The following is a 22,875-nucleotide window of genomic DNA, read 5'->3' on the forward strand; positions in this document are numbered from 1 at the left end:
TACACTGTCTACTCATTCTCTTTCGCTCCTTCCTAGCCGCTCTGATTTCATCATTTCACCAAGGTACATTACCAAGATACCAAGATACATTCTTCCTTCTACCTACTGTCACAAACCCTATCTGGTTCTCAGCAGCACCCCTCACGTCCTCAACCAGTTTCTCATTCAGATGCTCCACGTCATGCACACTTTCGTCGTCCCAGCTTCTCTCTCTCAGACCAACCTGAAAGTTCTCCCACCCTACATCTCTCAGTCTCCACTTCTTTTTCTTGCCACTTTCACTTCATTCACACCCTGCATCAAGCACTCCACAACCAGCATGTTGTGTTCAGACACAATATCAACCAAACCATCCTCATCTATCCACATATGCGACATAATTTCACGCATTCTTCCATTCACCAACACGTAGTCAATTGCCGATTCCTGCTCTCTTGCACTCCAACTCACACGCCCCTCAGCCAAAGTAACATTCAGATTTTCCAGTTCCAGTTCATCAACAAACTCCCCAAGCATTTCACCATTCCTGTTCACCTGTTCCCCCAGTATTCCCACATGTGCATTCATGTCACCCATAACTAGCACTCTCTCCTCTCCATGCTCTCTCACAACTTTCTTAAGTATGTCATACTTCCTGCTCTTTCACCCATGACAGTCATGCACGCTACCACCAGTACCACCTTCTTTGGTCTGCCACGACCATCCATGCATTCCACTCTGACTGCAAGCACATTCTCACTACTTGTACACTCCCCCATATCAATCTCTACTTTCAGTCCTCTTCCTTTCTTGTAGAGTACGGCTACGCCTCCTCCCAGTGTTTCCTTTGCCTTACGCCCCTTTCCAATCATAATATACTCGCATCCCTCCATTCGTACATCATCTCTCAGATGAGTCTCAGTGAGCCCGACTAAGTCGATCCTCCACTCCCTGAGCTCCTTGCATACATCCTCAAACTTGCCCACACCCCATCTTGATCTTGATCTTGATGGTACAGGTGGCACAGGATCACTCCTGAGCCAGGCCTTTGGATCGGCAACTCCTGTAGAAGGGGAAAGAAAAAGAGAAACGAACAGCATCCTCTATCCTAATTGTTCATACACCTGGCACGCCACATTCTCTCCAGAAACTCTTTCACCGCCTCAATCATCCTTTCATTCGCCTCTCTACACAGTCCCAGCAACAACACCATCCATTCCTTTCCTGTCTTCTCCACTCTTTCATTCCTATGATGCCCTAACTCAGTCAGTATCATTTGCATCATCTCATTCCTGTCTCTGGCATACTTCACACACTCCAGCACCACATGTTCCACCGTCTCATCTTCTCCCATGTCACACATCTGGCACACTTTGCTGCGGGACTCAGACTCATACCACATTCATCTTGATCTTGATCTTCATACTACAGGTGGCTCAGGTTTACTCCGGAGTCAGGCCTTTGTATCAGTAGCTCTTGTAAAGAAGAAAAAAAAAGTAGCAAACAGAAAACAGACATCATATTTCACACCACTAACTTCTACATTCAGCATGCCACATTTTCTCCAGGAGCTCCTTCACAGCTTCAATCATCCTTTCATTCATCTCCCCACACAGTCCCAGCAGCAGCACCATCCTTTCCCTTCCCATGTTCTCCACTCTGACATTCTCCAATTCCTTCAGGAAGCAGTAGTCACCTGCCAAAATGATAATTACTCCCAATGAGGTCTAAAGCACTGGATCAGAGGGTGCTGTGAACTTATCATTGAACCCAGCTGTGACCTCACTGAACCTCTCTCTTTGTGTCTCACAATACAAGGGGGCAATCACAGCCTGTCCTCTAAAGACAACTCTCTTCCTTCACAGAAAACTACAAGCAACTAATTACACACACACCTTTCACTCAAAATTTAAAATCATGGCAACTCTTACACCAGCCTCGGAGTCCCCATCTGGGGAGGGGACCACAAATGTCCCCAAGTAGGACTGCTCTTCTAGTATCGACCCTAAGTGTCTTGCCACCTACTCAACTTTTTTCTTCATTAATTTCTGCAACATTCACAGTCTTAGATCTAATTTTTAATCTGTAGAGCATCACTTTTCTTTTAAAACACCTCATCTCTTCCTCTTCCTCACTGTAACACAGGTGTCTGAGGCAGCTGACAGTACCCCATTTTCTGTTCCCTCCTACTTTCTCCATCCTCATTTTCAATCCAAAGCTTGATGTTCCGTTTATGTGCACAATGACTTAACCTGCTCTTGTACCCATGCTCTTGAATCTTCTGAGTTTTCCACCATCTGGCTACAACTATAGAGTGGCTCTCAAACTAAATTTATAAATTTATCTGTGCTGTATACCTCTCACCTAACTCCTCTGACTATAAGAAATTCTTTGACTACTTAACTTCCAAAGTGGAGCACATTCTGACTCTCTTCCCTTTTGCAGAGATCTCCATTCTTGGAGACTTCATTGTTCACCACCAGCTTTGGCTTTCCTTTCCCTTCATTGACCACCCTGGAGAACTAGACTTCAACTTTGCTATCCTCCTGACCGTTTTGGAGATATGCCCAACATTCTTGACCTTTTCCTGATCTCTAATCCTTCTGCTTATGCTGTCACCCATTGGGCTCCTCCAATCACAATCTCATATCTGTATCTTGTCCTATCACTCCAATCCCTCCTCAGGATCCCTCTGAGCGGAGGTGCCTTTGGCGTTTTGCCTGTGCTAGTTGGAGGACCTGAGGAAGTATTTTGCTGATTTTCCTTGGAATGATTACTGCTTCAGTGACAGAGACCCTTCTCTGTGTGCCGAGTGCATAACAGAGGTGATAGTGTCTGGCATGGAGACGTACATCCCTCACTCTTTTTCTCAACCTAAACCATCCAAACCTTGGTTTAACACAGCCTGTTCTCGTGCTATACATGATAGAGAGGTGGCCCACAAAAACATAGTTGAGCCTTCCATCACCAGAATCTCATGCACTTTATATTTCTGCCCAGATCCATGCCAAGTCTGTTCTCCAGCTAGCCAAAAATTCCTTCATTAATAGAAAGTGTCAAAATCTTTCAAGATCTAACTCCCCTCGTGATTTCTGGTATCTAGCCAAAAACATCTCCAATAACTTTGCTTCTTTTTTCCCTCCTTTATTTCAACCAGATGGCACCACTGCTATCACATCTATCTCTAAACCTGAACTCTTCGCTCAGAACTTTGCTAAAAACTCTACCTTGGATGATTCAGGACTTGTTTCTCCCTCTCCTCCACCCTCTGACTACTTCATGTTACCTATTAAAATTTTTTGCAATGATGTTTTTCATGACCTCGCTGGCCTAAACCCTCGGAAGGCTCATGGACCTGATGGGGTCCCTCCTATTGTTCTCCGAAACTGCGCCTCCATGCTTGCACCTTGCCTAGTCAAACTCTTTCAACTTTGTCAACATCTACCTTTCCTTCTTGCTGGGAGTTTGCCTACATTCAACCTGTTCCTAAAAAGGGTAACCATTCTAATCCCTAAATCTACTGTCCTATTGCTTTAATTTCCTTGCCTATCTAAAGTTTTTGAATCTATACTCAACAGGAAGATTCTTAAATATCTATCACTTCACAACCTTCTATCTGATCACAGTATGGGTTCCATCAAGGCTGCTCCTTACTGAGTCTTGGTTATCCTCTCTTAGAGATTTTGGTGAAACTTTTGCTGTTGCCTTAGACATATCAAAAGCTTTTCAAAGAGTCTGGCACAAAGCTCTGGTTTCCAAACTACCCTCCTATGGCTTTTATCCTTCTCTCTGTAACTTATCTCAACTTTCCTTTCTGACCATTCTATTGCTGCTGTGGCAGACGGTCACTGTTCTTCTCTTAAATCTATTAACAGTGGTGTTCCTCAGGGTTCTGTCCTGTCACCCACTCTCTTCCTGTTATTCATCAATGATCTTTTAAACCAAACTTCTTGGCCTATCCACTCCTACGCTGATGGTAGCTCCATACACCTTACCACGTCTTTTCAAAGACTTCCAATCCTTCAGGAAGTAAACATTTCACGGAGGGAAGGCACAGAATGCCTGATTTCTGATCTCTCTAAAATTTCTGATTGGGGCAGAGCAAACTTAGTATTGTTCAATGCCTCAAAAACTTAATTCCTCCTTCCATCAACTCGACACAACCTTCCAGACAACTATCCCCTCTTCTTCAGTGACACCCAGCTGGCCCCCTCTTCTACAATGAAGATCCTCAGTCAGTCCTTTTCTTATAATGTAAACTGGAAATCTGCCATCTCATCTCTAGTTAAAACAGTTTCTATGAAGTTAAGTGTTCTGAGGTGTCTCCGCCAGTTTTTTCTCATAACCCCAGCTACTAATTCTATACAAGGGCCTTATCTGACCACATATGGAATATGGTTCACATGTCTGGGGCGGTTCCACTCTTACCGCTCCTTTAGACAGGGTGGAATAAAAAGCTTTTCGTCTCATCAACACCCCTCCTCTTACTGACTGTTTTCTGTCTCTTTCTCATCGCTGTAATGTTGCATCTCTTGCTATCTTCTACCGCTATTTTCATGCTAACTGCTCTTCTGATCTTGCTAACTGCATGCCTCCCTTCCTCCCGCAGCCTCGCTGCAAAAGACTTTCTTCTTCCTCTCACCCCTATTCTGTCCACCTCTCTAATGCAAGAGTTAACCAGTATTCCCAGTCATTTATACCCTTCTCTGGTAAACTCTGGAACTCCCTTTCTGTTTCTGTATTTCTACCTCCCTATGATTTGAACTCCTTCAAGAGGGAGGTTTCAAGACACTTATCCTTCAATTTTTGACCACCACTTCGGACCTATTCGTGACCGGTATCTCAGCGGGCCTTTTTTTTTTTTTCTTAGATTTATGTTGTCCTTGGCCGGTGTCCCTCCTATATATATATATATATATATATATATATATATATATATATATATATATATATATATATATATATATATATATATATATATATATATATATATATATATATATATATATATATATATATATATATATATATATATATATATATATATATATATATATATTGCATCATCTCATTCCGGTCCCTGGCATACTTCACACACTCCATCACCACATGTCCCACCTATTCATCCTCTCCCATGTCATACACACTTTGCTGCTGGACTCAGACCATCTGTAATTCCTTTCATTCACATCTATTCGTTGTGCTCTTGCTAAAAAGGGATCTGATCTTGATGTTCTTGATCTTGATGGTACAGGTGGCACAGGATCACTCCTGAGCCAGGCCTTTGGATCGGCAACTCCTGTAGAAAAGGAAAAAAAAGAGAAACGAACAGCATCCTCTATCCTAATTGTTCATACACCTGGCACGCCACATTCACACACTCCAGCACCACATGTTCCACCGTCTCATCCTCTCCCATGTCACACATCTGGCACACTTTGCTGCGGGACTCAGACCACCTGTAACTCCTTGCATTCACATCCATACATTGTGCCCTCGCTCGGAAGAGAAGATCACCGCCCAGGCTTCCATCATACCACCTTTCATACCTCGGGGCCTCTTTCTCCTTGTACCATTCCAGGGTCTTCTTTCTTTCCATTTCATTCTTCCATTCATTCAGTCCCACACATTTCACTTCTTTGTCTATCTCATTCTTCCATTTTCTCACATCCCATTCGGCTCCCACTCTGCCTTCTCTTGTTACCACCCATTCACGCTCATTTTGATTCCTACCAGCCATTCTTATCGCCCACACAACTTGCAATCCATTCCTGTCTGTCATTCTCATGCATCTCTTCCTCCATTTGCTTCCACTTTCATTCCACAGGTACACCTTCCTTGCTATTCTTGCATCATCCATTCTCTCAAGCCTAATCTTGTACCTAAGTGTGGCTTTTGTGAGTCTTTCTCTAAAGGTGCTCCATCCCATGTCACCTCTCAAGGCTTCAACTGCTGTGCACCTCGGTGCACTCAGTGCCATCCTTGCTACTCTATTCTGGCCCACTTCTAACTTATCAATTTCACTTTCATTCCATGCAATCACATCCATACCATACATTATACATGGCACAGCCACACTCTTCCACACTTCTCTCAACACATCATACTTGCTCTCATCCTTGCCGCGCTTCCCAGTCGACCTACCCACTGGTTTACCATACTTATCTTTTCATTCTTTGCCTTTGCACACCCACTAGGACTCATCCACATCCCCAAGTACTTGTATTCTTGCACCTGTTTCAACTCATTCTCTCCAAGTCTCCATACCACATTACTTTCATCCTCTGACCTATTCACAATCATTACTTTGCTTTTCTCACTGCTAATCCTTACTCCAAAGTCTTTACCATAGCCATCCACTACATCCAACAAACTTTGAAGCTCATCTGCCGATTCACTCATAACAACTATGTCATCTGCATAAAGGAGCACACATACTTTATCATTCCTCACACTTACCCCTACATTCATTCTTCTCATCCTGGCTGCTAGCTCCTCTGTATACAGGCTAAAAAGGGTTGGTGACAATATACAGCCCTGCCTAACTCCTCTCTCACTCTTCACCCAGTCCGTTTCTGTCTCCTAGCCTGTATCTAGCTCTTGTGTCCACATACATACTTTGCACTATGTTAACTATCTTTGCACTCAATCCAACCTTTTCTAAGACTCTACCTAACATTTCTCTGTTCACTCTATCATAAGCTTTCTCTATATCAAAAAAAAAAAAAAAAAAAAAAAAAAAAAAAATCATATCTTGATCTGGATCTTGATGGTACAGGTGGCACAGGATCACTCCTGAGCCAGTCCTTTGGATCGGCAACTCCTGTAGAAGGGGGAAAAAAAAAAAAAGAGAAACGAACAGCATCCTCTATCCTAATTGTTCATACACCTGGCACGCCACATTCTCTCCAGAAACTCTTTCACCGCCTCAATCATCCTTTCATTCGCCTCTCTACACAGTCCCAGCAACAACACCATCCATTCCTTTCCTGTCTTCTCCACTCTTTCATTCCTATCATGCCCTAACTCAGTCAGTATCACTTGCATCATCTCATACCTGTCTCTGGCATACTTCACACACTCCAGCACCACATGTTCCACCGTCTCATCCTCTCCCATGTCACACATCTGGCACACTTTGCTGCGGGAATCAGACCACCTGTAACTCCTTGCATTCACATCCATACACTGTGCCCTCGCTCGGAAGAGAAGATCACCGCCCAGGCTTCCATCATACCACCTTTCATACCTCGGGGCCTCTTTCTCCTTGTACCATTCCAGGGTCTTCTTTCTTTCCATTTCATTCTTCCATTCATTCAGTCCCACACATTTCACTTCTTTGTCTATCTCAACCTTCCATTTCCTCACTTCCCATTCGGCTCCCACTCTGCCTCCTCTTGTTACCACCCATTCACGCTCATTTTGATTCCTCCCAGTCATTCTTATCGCTCACACAACTTGCAAAACATTCCTGTCTGTCATTCTCATGCATCTCTTCCTCCATTTGCTTCCACTTTCATTCCACAGGTACACCTTCTTTACTAGTCTTGCATCATCCATTCTCTCAAGCCTAATCTTGTACCTAAGTGTGGCTCTTGTTAGTCTTTCTCTAAAGGTGCTCCATCCCATGTCACCTCTCATTGCTTCAACTGCTGTGCACCTCGGTGCACTCAGTGCCATCCTTGCTACTCTATTCTGGCCCACTTCTAACTTATCAATTTCACTTTCATTCCATGCAATCACATCCATACCATACATTATACATGGCACAGCCACACTCTTCCACTTTATCCACTTTATCACTTTTCTTCTTTTCATTTTTTTTTTCTTAATCTTGATCTTAACAATATAGCTTACATGATTTCTCTTCGTTAGCCAGGCATTTACATCAGAATATTTAAAGGAAGAAATAGGAATAGAAAACTTATTAAAAAAGGGGGCAATCACCACCGGCTAAAAAAAATATTATATGATTAAAATTTGTTGTGCTCTTTGCAGCGCGTTTGATTGCCAATCCGCGGGGAGCACCCCGTTGGGTCTGTCTGTAAACAACACCCAGACGAAGACTTGTAGTGAAGGGCTGGCGAAGCACAAACACTAACACAGCACCACAATGGATATCTCAAATGGCAACACGGACGCCAAGGCTATCCTGAAAAGAGAACTGGAGTGGAGCGGCGAAGACAGACATGAAAACAGTTAGTATAATCAAGGGACGCTGGTGTGTGGGGATGGGGGTTAATTTATCGCATGCTGGGAGGATGCTTGGTTCAAATATGGAGTATTATGGATATAACCTTAGCTTACTAATATCCTAACACTGAGCATTTATTTTCGGGAGGAATATGACTTTTTTTCAAGTCGTGATCAACACAATGAAAGGATCAGGAACAATAACGGAGTTAATGAATGATTCTAAATTAGCATAAAGTGACCTAAATTCACCCATCGATGAAGACGCTGATGTTATTTCAGTATTAGGTATTATTTCAAGAGAGAACCATAATGCTCTACACATTTAGGAACATTTTTTTTTAACCTTTATGGATACTGAGAAACTTATTTTATTGAAGTTTTTGTTGCAAGTTAAGAGTTTCCTTGATATATGGAGTTGTTGTCAAGTGATGCATATAGGTAAGGTCAGGTCAAGTTAGGTTAAACTAGGTTAGGTCAGACTAGGTTAGTTCCAGAGTAACCAGATTTTGAAAACTGACATACAGGACACCTAAAATGGACAGGTATATGGACATTGTACTGGGTGAGTGAAGTGCACATTAAAGGCTCGCAGAGCAAAGTCCATCACAGCTGGGGTCCAGGACCTTCTTCACTAACTTGTACTTTTTTTTATTTTATTTATTTATTTATTTATTCATTTATTTTTTTATTTATTTTTATTTTTATTTATTTTTTTCACTTGCTTGTATGTTTTTGTTTGCATTGTATGTTTTGTTTGAAGTAGCATTGCAACATTGCAATAATGTATATTTAGTAAATCTAAAGGACTGTAAAAGTGAAGTGACTTTCCATGATATATATATTAAGTTTATTGCAGAAAATACTGATGATGAAAACATTTTTTGTAATTTTAGAAAGATAAAATTCTTTCTACCCATTGTGGCTAATCAGTTAACTCATATTTTGCACCCCAAGGCAATCATGACTGACTCATTCCAACTCATTCCTTGGCCCTTGGTGCTGCATGCCCGGCAGAATTGCCAGCTAGATGCATGTGGTCATCTCATATAAAATTTCACTCAGATATTTTTTTTCAAATTAATATAGCTGTAAAATGTAAAATTTTCTCCAAATTTCATGTGAAGTTGTTAAAATCTTGAATGTATGGGACAAAAGGTGACCAGGGGTTGGTCGATACAGGATACAGGACAAAGGCTTTAAATACAGAACAATCCCATGTAATACAGGACATCTGGTCACCCTGGTTAGGTTAGATCAGATTTGTCCAGATTAGGTTAGGATTGCCTTTTTTTAAGCTATTATCTCCATTCAAGTACCCTAAAATGACTTCGTTTTCCCTGCCCAGCATAAACCCCACTTCCCAATGAGTCCCCAAGATCATAGGGGGATGAGGGCAGAAGAGGCAAAATTAAGTATTTTGACATGATTTATGCGGAAAATTGTTTATAATATTAAAAGCCAATAATGAATATCATAATTTTGTTCTTGAAATGCAGTTTGGTCCTATTGTAAAAATTTATCCAGTATTATCTTTGATTTGGTTGGGTATTTCTCAGTTAATTCATTATAGGAAAATTTAATAGCTGAGTGAGCATATGTATTACACCCATATTTTGGTTGTCTGTGGGTCTTACAGCACATGTTAGATAACTAATCTGTTACTAGTTGGGTTTGTTCTCCATATTTCATATTTCATAATGTAGATCTTTTCACTCTGAATCTTGAATATTTGAAAATAAAATTGATTCATTAAATCCAAAGTGAACTAGAAGGTATTATTTTAGAGATCCACATCCTCAATGATTCATGGTCTGCAATATCATGCAGTAGTGGGATGTAGGCTATAGAAAATTTAAAGATTGTTCTACTAAGCTGTATCGTCCAGACACTAAATCCATTCCAGTTTCATCATGTGCATCTCATCATTTCAAGTAGGGATTTTTGTAGATGAACTGGATCTTATGGTAAGTTTAGCATAATGATGAATGAAAAGTATAATTCAAGTACTTGCTCATATCTAAACCTCATCATTCAGAGAAGAAGTCTCGTCTCTGTCCGTACCTGGACACAATCAACCGTCACATGCTGGACTTTGATTTTGAGAAGCTGTGCAGTGTGTCCCTCTCAAGGATCAATGTGTATGCTTGTCTGGTCTGTGGCAAGTATTTCCAAGGTAAGAAATTACATTTAATTGTTATGTATAATATTAATTTTGTGTATTCATTGAGCTTTCAATGAATATTTGACTCCTTAATAATGTGTGTTCCATTTTTTTTCTCCAGGGCGTGGTCCAAACACTCACGCATACACCCACAGTGTTTCTGATGCTCACCATGTATTCCTCAATCTACAGACACTCCGTTTTTATTGTCTTCCTGATAATTATGAGATTATTGGTAAATATTTAAGAAGGTTTTCAGTTAATGACCATTATTTTTGTAATATAGGCTGTTTATTTTGATGAAATTATATGGATTTTTAGTAACATTGCCAGCTGACAGCTGTTGTTTATTTTCTTTACAGATTCCTCCTTGAATGACATAATCTTTGTTGTAAATCCTACATTTTCCCGAGACTACATCCTGCACAAGGTGAATCAGAGCAAGATGAGTCGGGCATATGACGGCACTCTCTACCTGCCAGGAATTGTTGGTTTGAACAATATCAAAGCCAATGATTACTGCAATGTTGTGTTACAGGTATTACCTTCATACTAGTGTTGAAGCATACATGAATTTAAAGTATTTAGTTCCTGTAGCAAATGGTAGATAGATGTTACTTTCTTGTCACACAGATGTACAACTTTAATAAAATTGTATTTTTGCTGATTGACTATTCTCAGTCTTCTGGCTATGATGTTATTACAAGTTCATTAACTGTTTTTATACCATTCATACATAGAATGAATTTTCACAAGTTCGCTAATGATACATTGTCTCTTCTTAGGCATTGTCAAATATCACACCACTTAGAAATTATTTCCTGGATCCAAGCAACTACAGTCACATCCATCATGCACCAGGCACTCAGGGGCTGGCTATGTTCCCACTCATCACCAGATTTGGGGAACTGGTGCGCAAACTGTGGAATCCAAGGAACTTCAAGGCTCATGTCTCACCTCACGAGATGCTGCAGGTCAGAGAGAAGCAGTGCAAATACAGTGGAACCTCAGTTACTGAACGCCTCCCTTTTTGAACAAGTCTGTTTTTTAACAAAATTTTAAAGTCATTATTGCTTCGGTTGCAGTACCGTAATTCAGTTCTAGAACAAAGTTATTTGATTTCAAATATTTAAAGACAGCAAAAGCTGCTGTTTATCACTAATTTATAGTTTCTATAAATATTTACTTCATTTTTATATATTTGAAGGATAGAGACAGAGTGTAAAACAATAATTCAATCTTTGAAGGAAAGTAAATATGATCCCATTGAAAAACCTTTGTGTAAACAAACAGTTTTTGGCACACAGGAGTTATCCCAAACCACCTGTGGCTCTCTCAATGACCCCCAGTGCCATCACTGCTGCACAACTGCATTTTTCCAGTAGCTTTTCCCAACAGCAAGATGTCTAAGTGTTATGATCACTTTCATTTTGACGGTAAGTGGGTGTCCTATAAGACTTCCCTCACTAGATTGGTGACAAAGAGAATACCTGCACTATCTAAATAGTATCTTGTGATGAGTTCTGTGTCACTAACTTTATTCAGTACATTCTTTCTGGATAAATAATTTGTGAGCTGGAGATGTGAAGCAGCCATCTTAGCTGTTGGAGCATAAGCCATTGAGACAGTATAGACTTGTGTCTGGGAATGGATTAATCCATTTTACATTGAATCTTATGTTGAAAATAGTTTCAGTTTTCAAACATTCTGGATTTCAAATGGCATTCAGTAACTAATTAAACTCTAGAACCAAGGTTCCACTGTATTGAGTTTTGTGTGGGTGCTGGGAAATTGTTCCTGTCAGAGGATGGTGAATGTGTGAGGGAAATAGGTATTGCTTGAAAGACTTGAGGAGATTTCTATTAAGTTATAGTCATTATTATTATTATCTTCCTTTTCATATCACTACTTTATTTTTTCACATGAGCAGACTGGAAAGTACAGATTCTGGAAAGTCAACTATATAAGGAATTGTTAATTATATATATTGGAAGCTGCAATACCTGTATTTCTAGGAATAAAACCTTTTTTTTTTCCAGGCAGTTGTGTCATGCAGCAAGAAAAGATTCCAGTTCACAGTGCAGGGAGATGCTATTCAGATTCTATCCTGGATACTGAATTCCATGCATCTGGGCCTCAAGACCCCAAAGAGGAAGAACACCATCATCAACCGCTGTTTCAGGGGCACCATGTGCATAACTTCACAGAAGGTGAGCATTGGGAGGCCTGTGTCTTGGTCATCCTCTATAAAAGTGGCTCACAATATTATTTGTATGCCACTCTTATAATAGAAATGCACACTGCCATGTATTACTGATAGCACATGATACATCAGTATACATTAAATTAAGAAGTACAGGGTGTTCTCAGGTTACAACTGAGTTCCATAAACTGATTTTCATTGTAGGTCAAAACTAGCCATAATAAAAGGCAAAAGAGTCCCAAAAAAAAAAAAAACACAAATGAGAGACTGAATGATAAGTAGTAATCCAAAATGGTGCACAGTTGAGAATGATCAACACTTCCTTCATTGTTCTAGCTTTGCATGATGACACATTTCTCTCGTGCTCACCAACTAGTTCTTTGTACTCATATTATTTTTTTCATTTATTTATTTTTTTTAATTTATCTATTTTTTCCATGTAATATGAAAGAAATTAAAGAGCAGGTGCTTGCAAACTGATCCAACCAAAGGAAGCAACAGTACAAAATACCCAAAACCAAATACAGTAAAGCCTCAGTATATCAATCTGATTGGGAGAAAACCACTGAAGATAAAGTGAAAATTTAAAAAAAACGGCAGTTGAATTCCCTCCTGCCCACACTGAACTTTGTTTGGTGTGTGAGGTAGAAGTTCAGCATTGGAAAATGAACCTCAAATAATATGAATTTTAGTAACTCATGTATTGGATGTAAAATATATAGCATATACTTTATTTTGGTATAAATAAAACAACAAATCTTAAGGAAAAATATTTTTACTGTGTTCAAGTAAACAAGAATACATTACAAACAAGTAAACAAAATTACATACCTACTACTCCTGCATACATACATACATAAATATATACAGTTGAACCTTTAATCTACAGACTCCTTATTATCAGATATCAAATACAATGGACAAAATCTTCTGATCTGAATACATAATCCATTAGCCAGAATATCCAGTATAAAAGTGTAAAAGTCCTTGGTGTTGCAAACTGAGTTCAGTAGTTCAGCAATTGTCCACAAGGTGGTTTTGGCAAGCATGCTACTAGTTGCTTACAAGCATCAGTGGAGCTGTGGTTGTTGTGAAGCTATACTGTTTTTTTGGCAATTATTTAGTGTTTTTGCCAGTTTTCTACCCATTGCCATCATTATGCCACCCAAAGATAAATCTAGTGGTAAAAGAAAGCATGTCAATCAGTATTGGCCAGAAATTAAGAGCTCATTATGGTGTTTTTCCTGGTATTTTCATTATTTTACCCCACCCCCAAACACTAAAACACCACATCATTGAGCTATTCACGTCAGCAGACAGCCTCTCCATCCAGTTAGCCTGTTAATAAGAGATTCAATTATGCACACATATGAGCACAACAACCTTCCATTTCAACTGCTGCTGTGAGACTGTGGCAGAGTGTGTGGTTGCAGTGTGTGCTCATCACCATCACCCACTCTCTCTCTCTCTCTCTCTCTCTCTCTCTCTCTCTCTCTCTCTCTCTCTCTCTCTCTCTCTCTCTCTCTCTCTCTCTCTCTCTCTCTCTCTCTCTCTCTCTCTCTCTCTCTCTCTCTCTCTCTCTCTCTCTCTCTCTCTCTCTCTCTCTCTCTCTCTCTCTCTCTCTCTCTCTCTCTCTGAGTGAACCCTTCAGTTGCCATAGAAATATGAGGCAGTTTTTGTTTTTCTGGGTGTATGTACGATACACACACACACACCTTTAGAATTTGGGGTGCTTGGAGAGTAGTACAGAAGAGGTGGTGATGGATGAAGGAGGAGTAAATGGGGAGGGTAGGGAAGGCAAAATGATCAGAAGGCAAAATGATCAGAAAATAGGTTAGTGGGCAGCTGTATGTTTACACACGTGGGTGAGTCTCTCTCTCTCTCTCTCTCTCTCTCTCTCTCTCTCTCTCTCTCTCTCTCTCTCTCTCTCTCTCTCTCTCTCTCTCTCTCTCTCTCTCTCTCTCTCTCTCTCTCTCTCTCATCCTCTCTCTCACCTCTCTCTCTCTCTCCATTAAAAGAGAAGTAATAGACACATGTCCACTATCTTCCTTCATCAGTAATCGAGCGTTGGTCATAAGATGACCTTCCAAGTCACATCAACACACACACACACATACACACACACAGAGAGAGAGAGAGAGAGAGAGAGAGAGAGAGAGAGAGAGAGAGAGAGAGAGAGAGAGAGATGTAGGGAGGAGGGAGGGAAAGGATAGTAAGAGGGCAGGGAATGAACCATGGAAATGGGGAGGAGATATATCCCCTGTACTGTTTCCCCCTCCCTGTGTAGAGAGACAGAGAGAGAGAAAATGTAGGGAGTAGGGAGGGAGAGGAGTGTAAGAGAACAAGGAGTGAACCAGGGTGGGAGGGAACTGTATTCCCCATACAGTCTCCCCATCCCTGGTGGAGGGGTATGGGATCAAGAGAAGGATAGGGAGATATGGAAGATAAGGGAAGGACCATAGGGAAGGAAACTGTGATGTAAGGCTCTGCCTATGAGACTTCCTCATTCTGGACAGAGGGTGAGGCATGGTGTAGCTCATTTACATGATTGGTGGGAATAGGGATGGTAGGAGGAGCAATAGAACCTCAAAGACAATATACAGAATCTGTGAAGACAAGTCAAGACAGGATATGGGATTGCTCAACAACAACTAAAATAGAATGTAATTATGACACCTATGTCATCATATATTCTACTGGTGCTTTGTGACGCCTATGTAAGTGTCATCATATTGAAGGGGTTGACTGTATTCTCTGTGGCATGGGTCGAAAACGACCTACCCAAATTAAAAATTCTAAACAAGAGAGTTTTAGGAAATTATTGTTGGTGTGTCAATAAAAATTTGATAAGAAATGACCATGTAAAAAAAAATCTGCAAAAAAAAATCAGTCTAATCTATGATATTTTATACTTTTCTTTCGATTGCTCATGAAGCAGTATGACAACAGACAAAAATCAGTGATCAATAAGTTCACTGCCAATGGCTACCTCCTTGCCAGCTGTACAGTAAATTTCCCTATATATATATAATTTTTTTTTCTTTTTTTCTGTGTATTTATTGTACCTAGTTGTGGTTTATGGGAGGGGAGTAATCTCATAGTATCCTGTCTCTATATTCACCCAGTTTGGTCTCAAAAGCATGGACAGTTTTGACATTCACAATATCTTCACTGAGTTCATTCCATTTGTTCACACTTCTGTGAGGAAAACTATACTTCTTTATGTCTCTTCTACAGTTAACTTTCTTCAACTTCTTACTGTGTCCCCTTGTACTCTGTGTGTCTAAATTTATAAAACATTCTTTGTCCACATTTTCCATACCATTTATCATTCTATAGATGTTTATTAAATCCCCTCTCTCTCTCCTATTTTCAAGGGTAGGAATTTCCAACATTCTTAATCTCTCTTCATAGGTCAAATTTCTCCAGAACCATCTTAGTGACTGCTCTTTGTACTCTTTCCAATTTTATAATGTTCCTCCTTGTATGAGGAGACCACACCAGTGCCGCATATTCCAATCTTGGTCTTATCACGGAAATCAGCAACTTTTTTATCATTCCTTCATCCAAATGTGAGAATGCCATTTTTACTCTTTTCAACAAATTCACCATCTCTCCAGTAATTTTATCAATGTGTCTGTCCGGAGTCAAATTTTCAGTAACTGTTACTCCCAAATCCATTTCTTCTTTTGATTTCTTTAATTTCACAACATCCATCTCATAATAATATTGTATTCTTTTCTTACTCTTACCAAACTCCATTACTTTACATTTACTTGAATTGAATTCCATTTGCCAAGATTTACTCCATCTACTTATCTTATTTAAATCATCTTGCAGTATCAAACAACCATTTACATTTTCTGTCCTTCTCGTCAGCTCTGCATCATCTGCAAATAAGTTCATATAGCTATCTACTTCTTCATTCAGGTCATTTACATATATCACAATCATTAATAGTCCCATCACTGACACTTGTGGGACACTAGTTACTTTCAGCCAAAATGAATTTTGGTCTTGTATTACAATTCTCATTTCTCTATCATCCAGATAATCCTCCATTCCTCCAACTCTTCCATAATTTTTTATCTTCCATAGTAATCTTCGGTGTGGTACTTTGTCAAAAGCCTTCTTCTAGTCTAAATAGACACCATCTACCCATCCATCTCTCTTGCACAATATCGATTACCCTTGAATAAAAGGGCAATACGTTCATGGAGCATGATCCTCCTCTTCTAAATCCAAATTAACAATTTACCAAAACTTTATCTCTTTCCAAGTGTTCCATCCATCTTTCCTTTATTGTTCTTTCACATAGTTTTCCTACAACACTAGTCAATGACACTGTTCTATAATTTAGTGGGTTTTCCTTATTTCCTCCTTTGAATATATATATATGTAATATTTGCTCTCTTCCAATCTTTTGGTACTCTTTCCTGCAACAATGATGTCACCACCATACTGTGAATTTTATCAGCCAGTTGTTCTCTGCATTCTTTCAGTATCCAGTTTGATACTCCATCTGGACCAGATGCTTTATTTACATCAAATTCTTCCATCATCTTAAGTATTTCATCATAACTGACCAGGACTGCACTTAGTATATTCCTCACCAAATTATCCCTTCCAGCATCAAACTCCCCTTCCACAGTAAATACCAATCTGAAACTTTTGTTTATAACCTCTGCCATGTCCAGTGCATCCTCATAGACTTTTCCTTCAACTTTCAGTCTTGATACACCTTCTCTCTTCTTCATCTTGCCATTAATATGTCTAAAGAATAGTTTTGGTTCATTTATACACTTTTCTATTATACCTTTTTCATAGTTTTTTCTCTCCATTCTTATTATCTCAACATACTCATTTCTAGCATCAGTATATTCCTCCCATCTGCTCTTAGTTTTCCTTTTCTTTTATCTATTCCAAGCATTTAACTTAGTTTCTAGCATTTTTGCATTTAGTATTGAACCATTCTTTACCCTTTCTAAATCTTGCTTCTCCTTTAGGTAAAAAGAAATTCTCCACAGCAGTATTATTTATCCTTATAAATTCATCCCATTTTTCATGAACATCTTCTGCATGTTCAGAGTCTTTCCAGTACTTTATTATTTTTTTTTTAAATCAGCTTTACTATATTTCAATCTTCTTACCTTATATTTTTCATCAATGATTACATTTTCATTTTTCAAATTAAATTTCATCAATACATGATCACTTTTACCTAGAGGGCTATCATAGTGTATAGTTTCAATAATTTCCATGTCCCTGGTAAATACTAAATCAAGTCTTGATGGTTTATCTCTTCCATTAAATCTGGTATCACAATCAGCCCATTGATTTATTCTCACTTCCAGTATTTGTCAGCGTCTCCCAATTTATCTCCTTACAATTAAAATCACCAACAATAACTATATCACTACTTTCCATCACTATCTTTTAAAGACCTTTTAACACATCTACCAACATCTCTTAATGCTCTTCTTTTCACCAATCATTGGTCATAGGTGGCGCATTTCCATTTCCATTTCCAATCATCACTTGTAGAATTTCAGACTTGTCTTCTCTTCTTATTACCTTCTCCACTTTAACACATTTTTTAGTCAGAATGACCACCTCACCTTCTCCCTTGTCATTTCTATTTCTCATATAAATCATGTTTATCATCACCAATGTCAGGAGTTCCCCATTCATTTTTCCATTTTGTCTCATGTAATATAACAACATCCAGTGCAGTTCTGTTTAGTAACTCATTTATTTCCCTCTTTGGTGACATCAATCCATTTACAATTAATGCAACTACTTACTGTTTGATGTACCATTTCTTTATTCTCATATCTCTTACTCTCCAGAAAAAACATTTTTCTCTTCCTCTTCAGTTTTTTTTTTTTTTTTTTTTTTTTTTTTTTTTTTTAGACTCATTTATTAGCTTTTTTTTTGTTTTTTTTTTGTTTTTTGTTTTTTGTTTAGCCTCATTTATTAAAAATTGGTTCTCAAATAAAGTGGTAGATGAGTGGAACAGATTTAGTAATCATGTTGTTAGTGGCAGAACGTTAGGGAGCATTAAGAGAAGATTAGACAGGTTTATGGATGGGGATAAGAGATGGAAATAAGTAGATATATTTCATACAGGGACTGCCACATGTAAGCCTAGTCGCTTCTTGCAGCTTCCCTTATTTCTTATGCTCATGTGTTCTTATGTTTTACTTCACCTTTTCAGTCTCATCCAGATCCCTGTTTATCCATACACTCTTATATTCTTCATCTCCAGACAACCTCCAAGATCCATTTATTACCTCTTATGCTTGTACCTGTGTGGCAAACCTTATTCTTATGGGTCTCATTTTCTCTTCATATTTCCCAGTTCTATGGAACTCTTCCACTTGCTTTACTACCTGACTATCTTCTCATCACTTTCTTCAGTAACTTATTCAACAGTTTTTTTTTCCTTTTCCTCTTTTTTGAATTCTGCTTACTATCTTCTCTTCCTTTAAACCAAATACAATTACTTGTTTATATTTTTCTACAGTGTCTCTCAGTAACTTTTTCTCTTTTTTAATGACATTTATCACTTTCTGTCTCTGGTTTTATTTCTCATTTTTTTGTTCTGTTATTTTTTTTAGTGATTCTTCTCTAACTTTACGTTCATTTATCCGCTTATTTTGCTTCATTTCCACATCTTGCCTTTATTTCCTCATTTCCTCTCTGAATAGTTTCTACTTTCTCCTTTATTTGCTTCTTCAAACAGTCATTTTCCACCTTCAACTTTTCATTTTTATCTTCCATCTCAATCAGCTTTATTGTAATAATCACCAATTCCATACCTGTCTCCTTCTGGTGTGCCCAATGTCTTTACTCTCTCCAATAACTTGTCCATCATTTCCTCCATATACAAAATCTTTCCACATTGTAGTCCATAATTCATTTTCCTTTCTTCTCCAGTCAAACCTTCAAAAGATCCCCTTTCCTTTGGGGTATCACCCTCTGCCTTGTTTGTCCAAAATGTAAACAAACAAACAAAAGTTTCCTAAAGACAGGATAACTATATTCACAGTATTGTTTCTCCCCATGCTATTTACCACCTAGGTATTCCTAGGTCTTCATAACATATCTTGTTCAACTATGAGTGATTTGTGTTATTCCTTCACACACACACACACACACACACACACACACACACACACACACACACACACACACACACACACACACACACACACACACACACACACACACACACAGACACACACACACACACACAGACACACACACACACACACACACAGACACACACACACACACACAGACACACACACAGACACACACACACACACAGACACACACACACACACACACACACACAGACACACACACACACACACACACACAGACACACACACACACACACACACAGACACACACACACACACACACACACACACACACACACACACACACACACATACAGACACACACACACACACACACACACACACACACACACACACACACACACACACACACACACACAGACACACACACACACACACACACACACAGACACACACACACACACACACACACACACACACACACACACACAGAGACACACACACACACACACACACACACACACACACACACACACACACACACACACACACACACACACACACACACACACACACACACAGACACACACACACACACACACATACAGACACACACACACACACACACACACAGACACACACACACACACACACAGGACACCCACACACAGACACACACACACACACACACACACAGACACACACACACACACACACAGACACACACACACACACAGACCACACACACACACACACACACAGACACACACACACACACACAGACACATACACACACACACACACACACAGACACACACACACACAGACACACACACACACACAGACACACACACACACACAGACACACACACACACACACACACACACACACACACACACACACACACACACACACACACACACACACACACACACACACACAGACACACACACACACAGACACACACACACAGACACACACACACACACACACAGACACACACACACAGACACACACACACACACACACACAGACACACACACACACACACACACACACACACACACACACACACACACACACACACACACACACACACACACACACACACACACACACACACACACACACAGACACACACACACACACACAGACACACACACACACACACACACACACACACACACAGACACACACACACACACACACACAGACACACACACACACACTTACACAAGACACACACAGACACACACACACACACACAGACACACACACACAGACACACACACACAGACACACACACACACACACACAGACACACACACACACACACACACACACACACGTGTGTATGTGTGTTTTGGTATGTATTTTTAGTGTAGTTGTTATTCTCTTTCATGCAATATTTCACATAAAAATATAAGAAGATATGACTCATAAGTGAGAGATAACAGTGTGTGTGTTGCACAGTCAGGCAGTGTGATCATTGTTTGTTTGTGTGTGTGTTCTACTTTCTCTCCTGCATCATTTCATAATAAAACTATAAAGACATAATGTGAGTGCTAGATATGTCCAGTAGCTTGGTTCAGTCTCATGTTGACACAATACATGAAATTAAAAACCACCAAAAATCATGCTAATTGTAATAATATGCAAGGCAGTTATATGGAGCATTTCAGAGATGGGAGGCATAATATTTTTGAAAGGTGGTAAGATTCTCTCTCTCTCTCTCTCTCTCTCTCTCTCTCTCTCTCTCTCTCTCTCTCTCTCTCTCTCTCTCTCTCTCTCTCTCTCTCTCTCTCTCTCTCTCTCTCTCTCTCTCTCTCTCTCTCTCTCAGACATGGTAATCACACTGTTGTCTGATATTATGATCTGAGAGGTCGAATGAGTGAGTGGCTACATTAGAAGCAATTTCAGATAGGAGTTGCCATGGCAATGGACTTCCACCCTCCATTCCACAACCTTTCTAGTCATCCCCCATCCACATCAGTTGTTTTACTGGACATTTGAGTTCAAGATCGTGATTTAAAAGTTCATCACCAAATTTCTGTATACATGCTACCCATGAAACTAAAAGATAGGGAGAGAGAGAGAGAGAGAGAGAGAGAGAGAGAGAGAGAGAGATCATCATGACAGACAATAGAAGGATTGCAATGACTCAGAGAGAGTGAGATGAACGAAGAAAGAAAGATCATTGTGGCAGACGATAGCAGTATCACAATGACTCATAGAAAGAGAAAGAGGGAGAGGGGGAACAACAATTGTCGTTGTAACAGACAATTATAGTATCACAATGACTCAGAGAGGGAGAGAGAAAGAGGGGAACAAAGGTAGATCGTTGTAACAGACAATAGTAGGATTATGATAACTCAGAGAGTGAAATATAGGGGAGGCAGGCAGGCAGCAACCAATCAGGAGTTAGCCACTCATGATGTCACTGCAGTGGGTGGGGGAGGCCTGATAGGGCTAGCTAGCTACCCTCCTTGAAATAAAAACCTTGCAACTTTTCTTAAATATGCACTGCAGCATGCAGACAAGAGTTTATCAGCTTACATGACTAGGTGCACATACTGGGTGTATGATTGCTTAATGCTTACAGTGGACTCTACAGACACAGCCCCTGATATTATAGACAACCCTGGTGAAGATTTGACAGATGCAATGGGTGACGATGCTGGTCTTGCCATTGAATCTGAAAGTGATGAGGAAGTGGACAATGACATAGATTATGAAGATTGGCTCCTATGGAGAAATAGCAAGACATTAGTAATTATACTTTCAATTTTCTGATTAGTATGGTGCAAAATATTGGAAATCATATCAGATGTTATGAACAAGTCCCATGTCATTTCTTCTGAATTTACTGACTTCGTGTCTCCTATCAAATATTCTGCAACACTGAATGTGTTCACAGTTGGTCTACTGTCCATATTATTGGGTCATGTTATGGACTTCTCTACCTCTGAGTTTCTCAGTGGTTTCTCTACCGTGATTTTATATTCCCATAGCTCGCCTGGTAATACATAATTATCATATTTACTCTCACCTAAACATTTGGTCTGTGAATTAACTAACCTGTTTCTTACTAATGTCTTGCTATTTCTCTGCAGGAGCCACTCTTCATAATTATTATGAAGAGTGGCTCCTATGAAGAAATAGCAAAACATTAGTAAGAAACAGGTTAATCAATTCATTGACCAGTTGTTTAGAGATGCGAGATCAG

General features: G+C 39.6%; 1 protein-coding gene across 1 annotated transcript in view; it reads left to right on the forward strand.

Moving 5' to 3' along the window:
- The first annotated feature begins 7,977 nt into the window (after positions 1-7,977).
- Positions 7,978-22,875, forward strand: part of LOC135090838 (ubiquitin carboxyl-terminal hydrolase 39-like) — a 43,716-nt gene continuing 28,818 nt past the window's right edge. Inside the window, exons 1-6 of the mRNA XM_063987927.1 lie at positions 7,978-8,177; positions 10,211-10,348; positions 10,458-10,571; positions 10,699-10,874; positions 11,122-11,310; positions 12,376-12,546. Of these exons, the coding sequence (XP_063843997.1) occupies positions 8,093-8,177; positions 10,211-10,348; positions 10,458-10,571; positions 10,699-10,874; positions 11,122-11,310; positions 12,376-12,546 (873 nt within the window). The 5' untranslated portion in view covers positions 7,978-8,092. The remainder of the gene's footprint in view (positions 8,178-10,210; positions 10,349-10,457; positions 10,572-10,698; positions 10,875-11,121; positions 11,311-12,375; positions 12,547-22,875) is intronic.

This window comes from Scylla paramamosain, chromosome 36 (genome assembly GCF_035594125.1).
Source record: "Scylla paramamosain isolate STU-SP2022 chromosome 36, ASM3559412v1, whole genome shotgun sequence".
Taxonomy (NCBI): domain Eukaryota; kingdom Metazoa; phylum Arthropoda; class Malacostraca; order Decapoda; family Portunidae; genus Scylla; species Scylla paramamosain.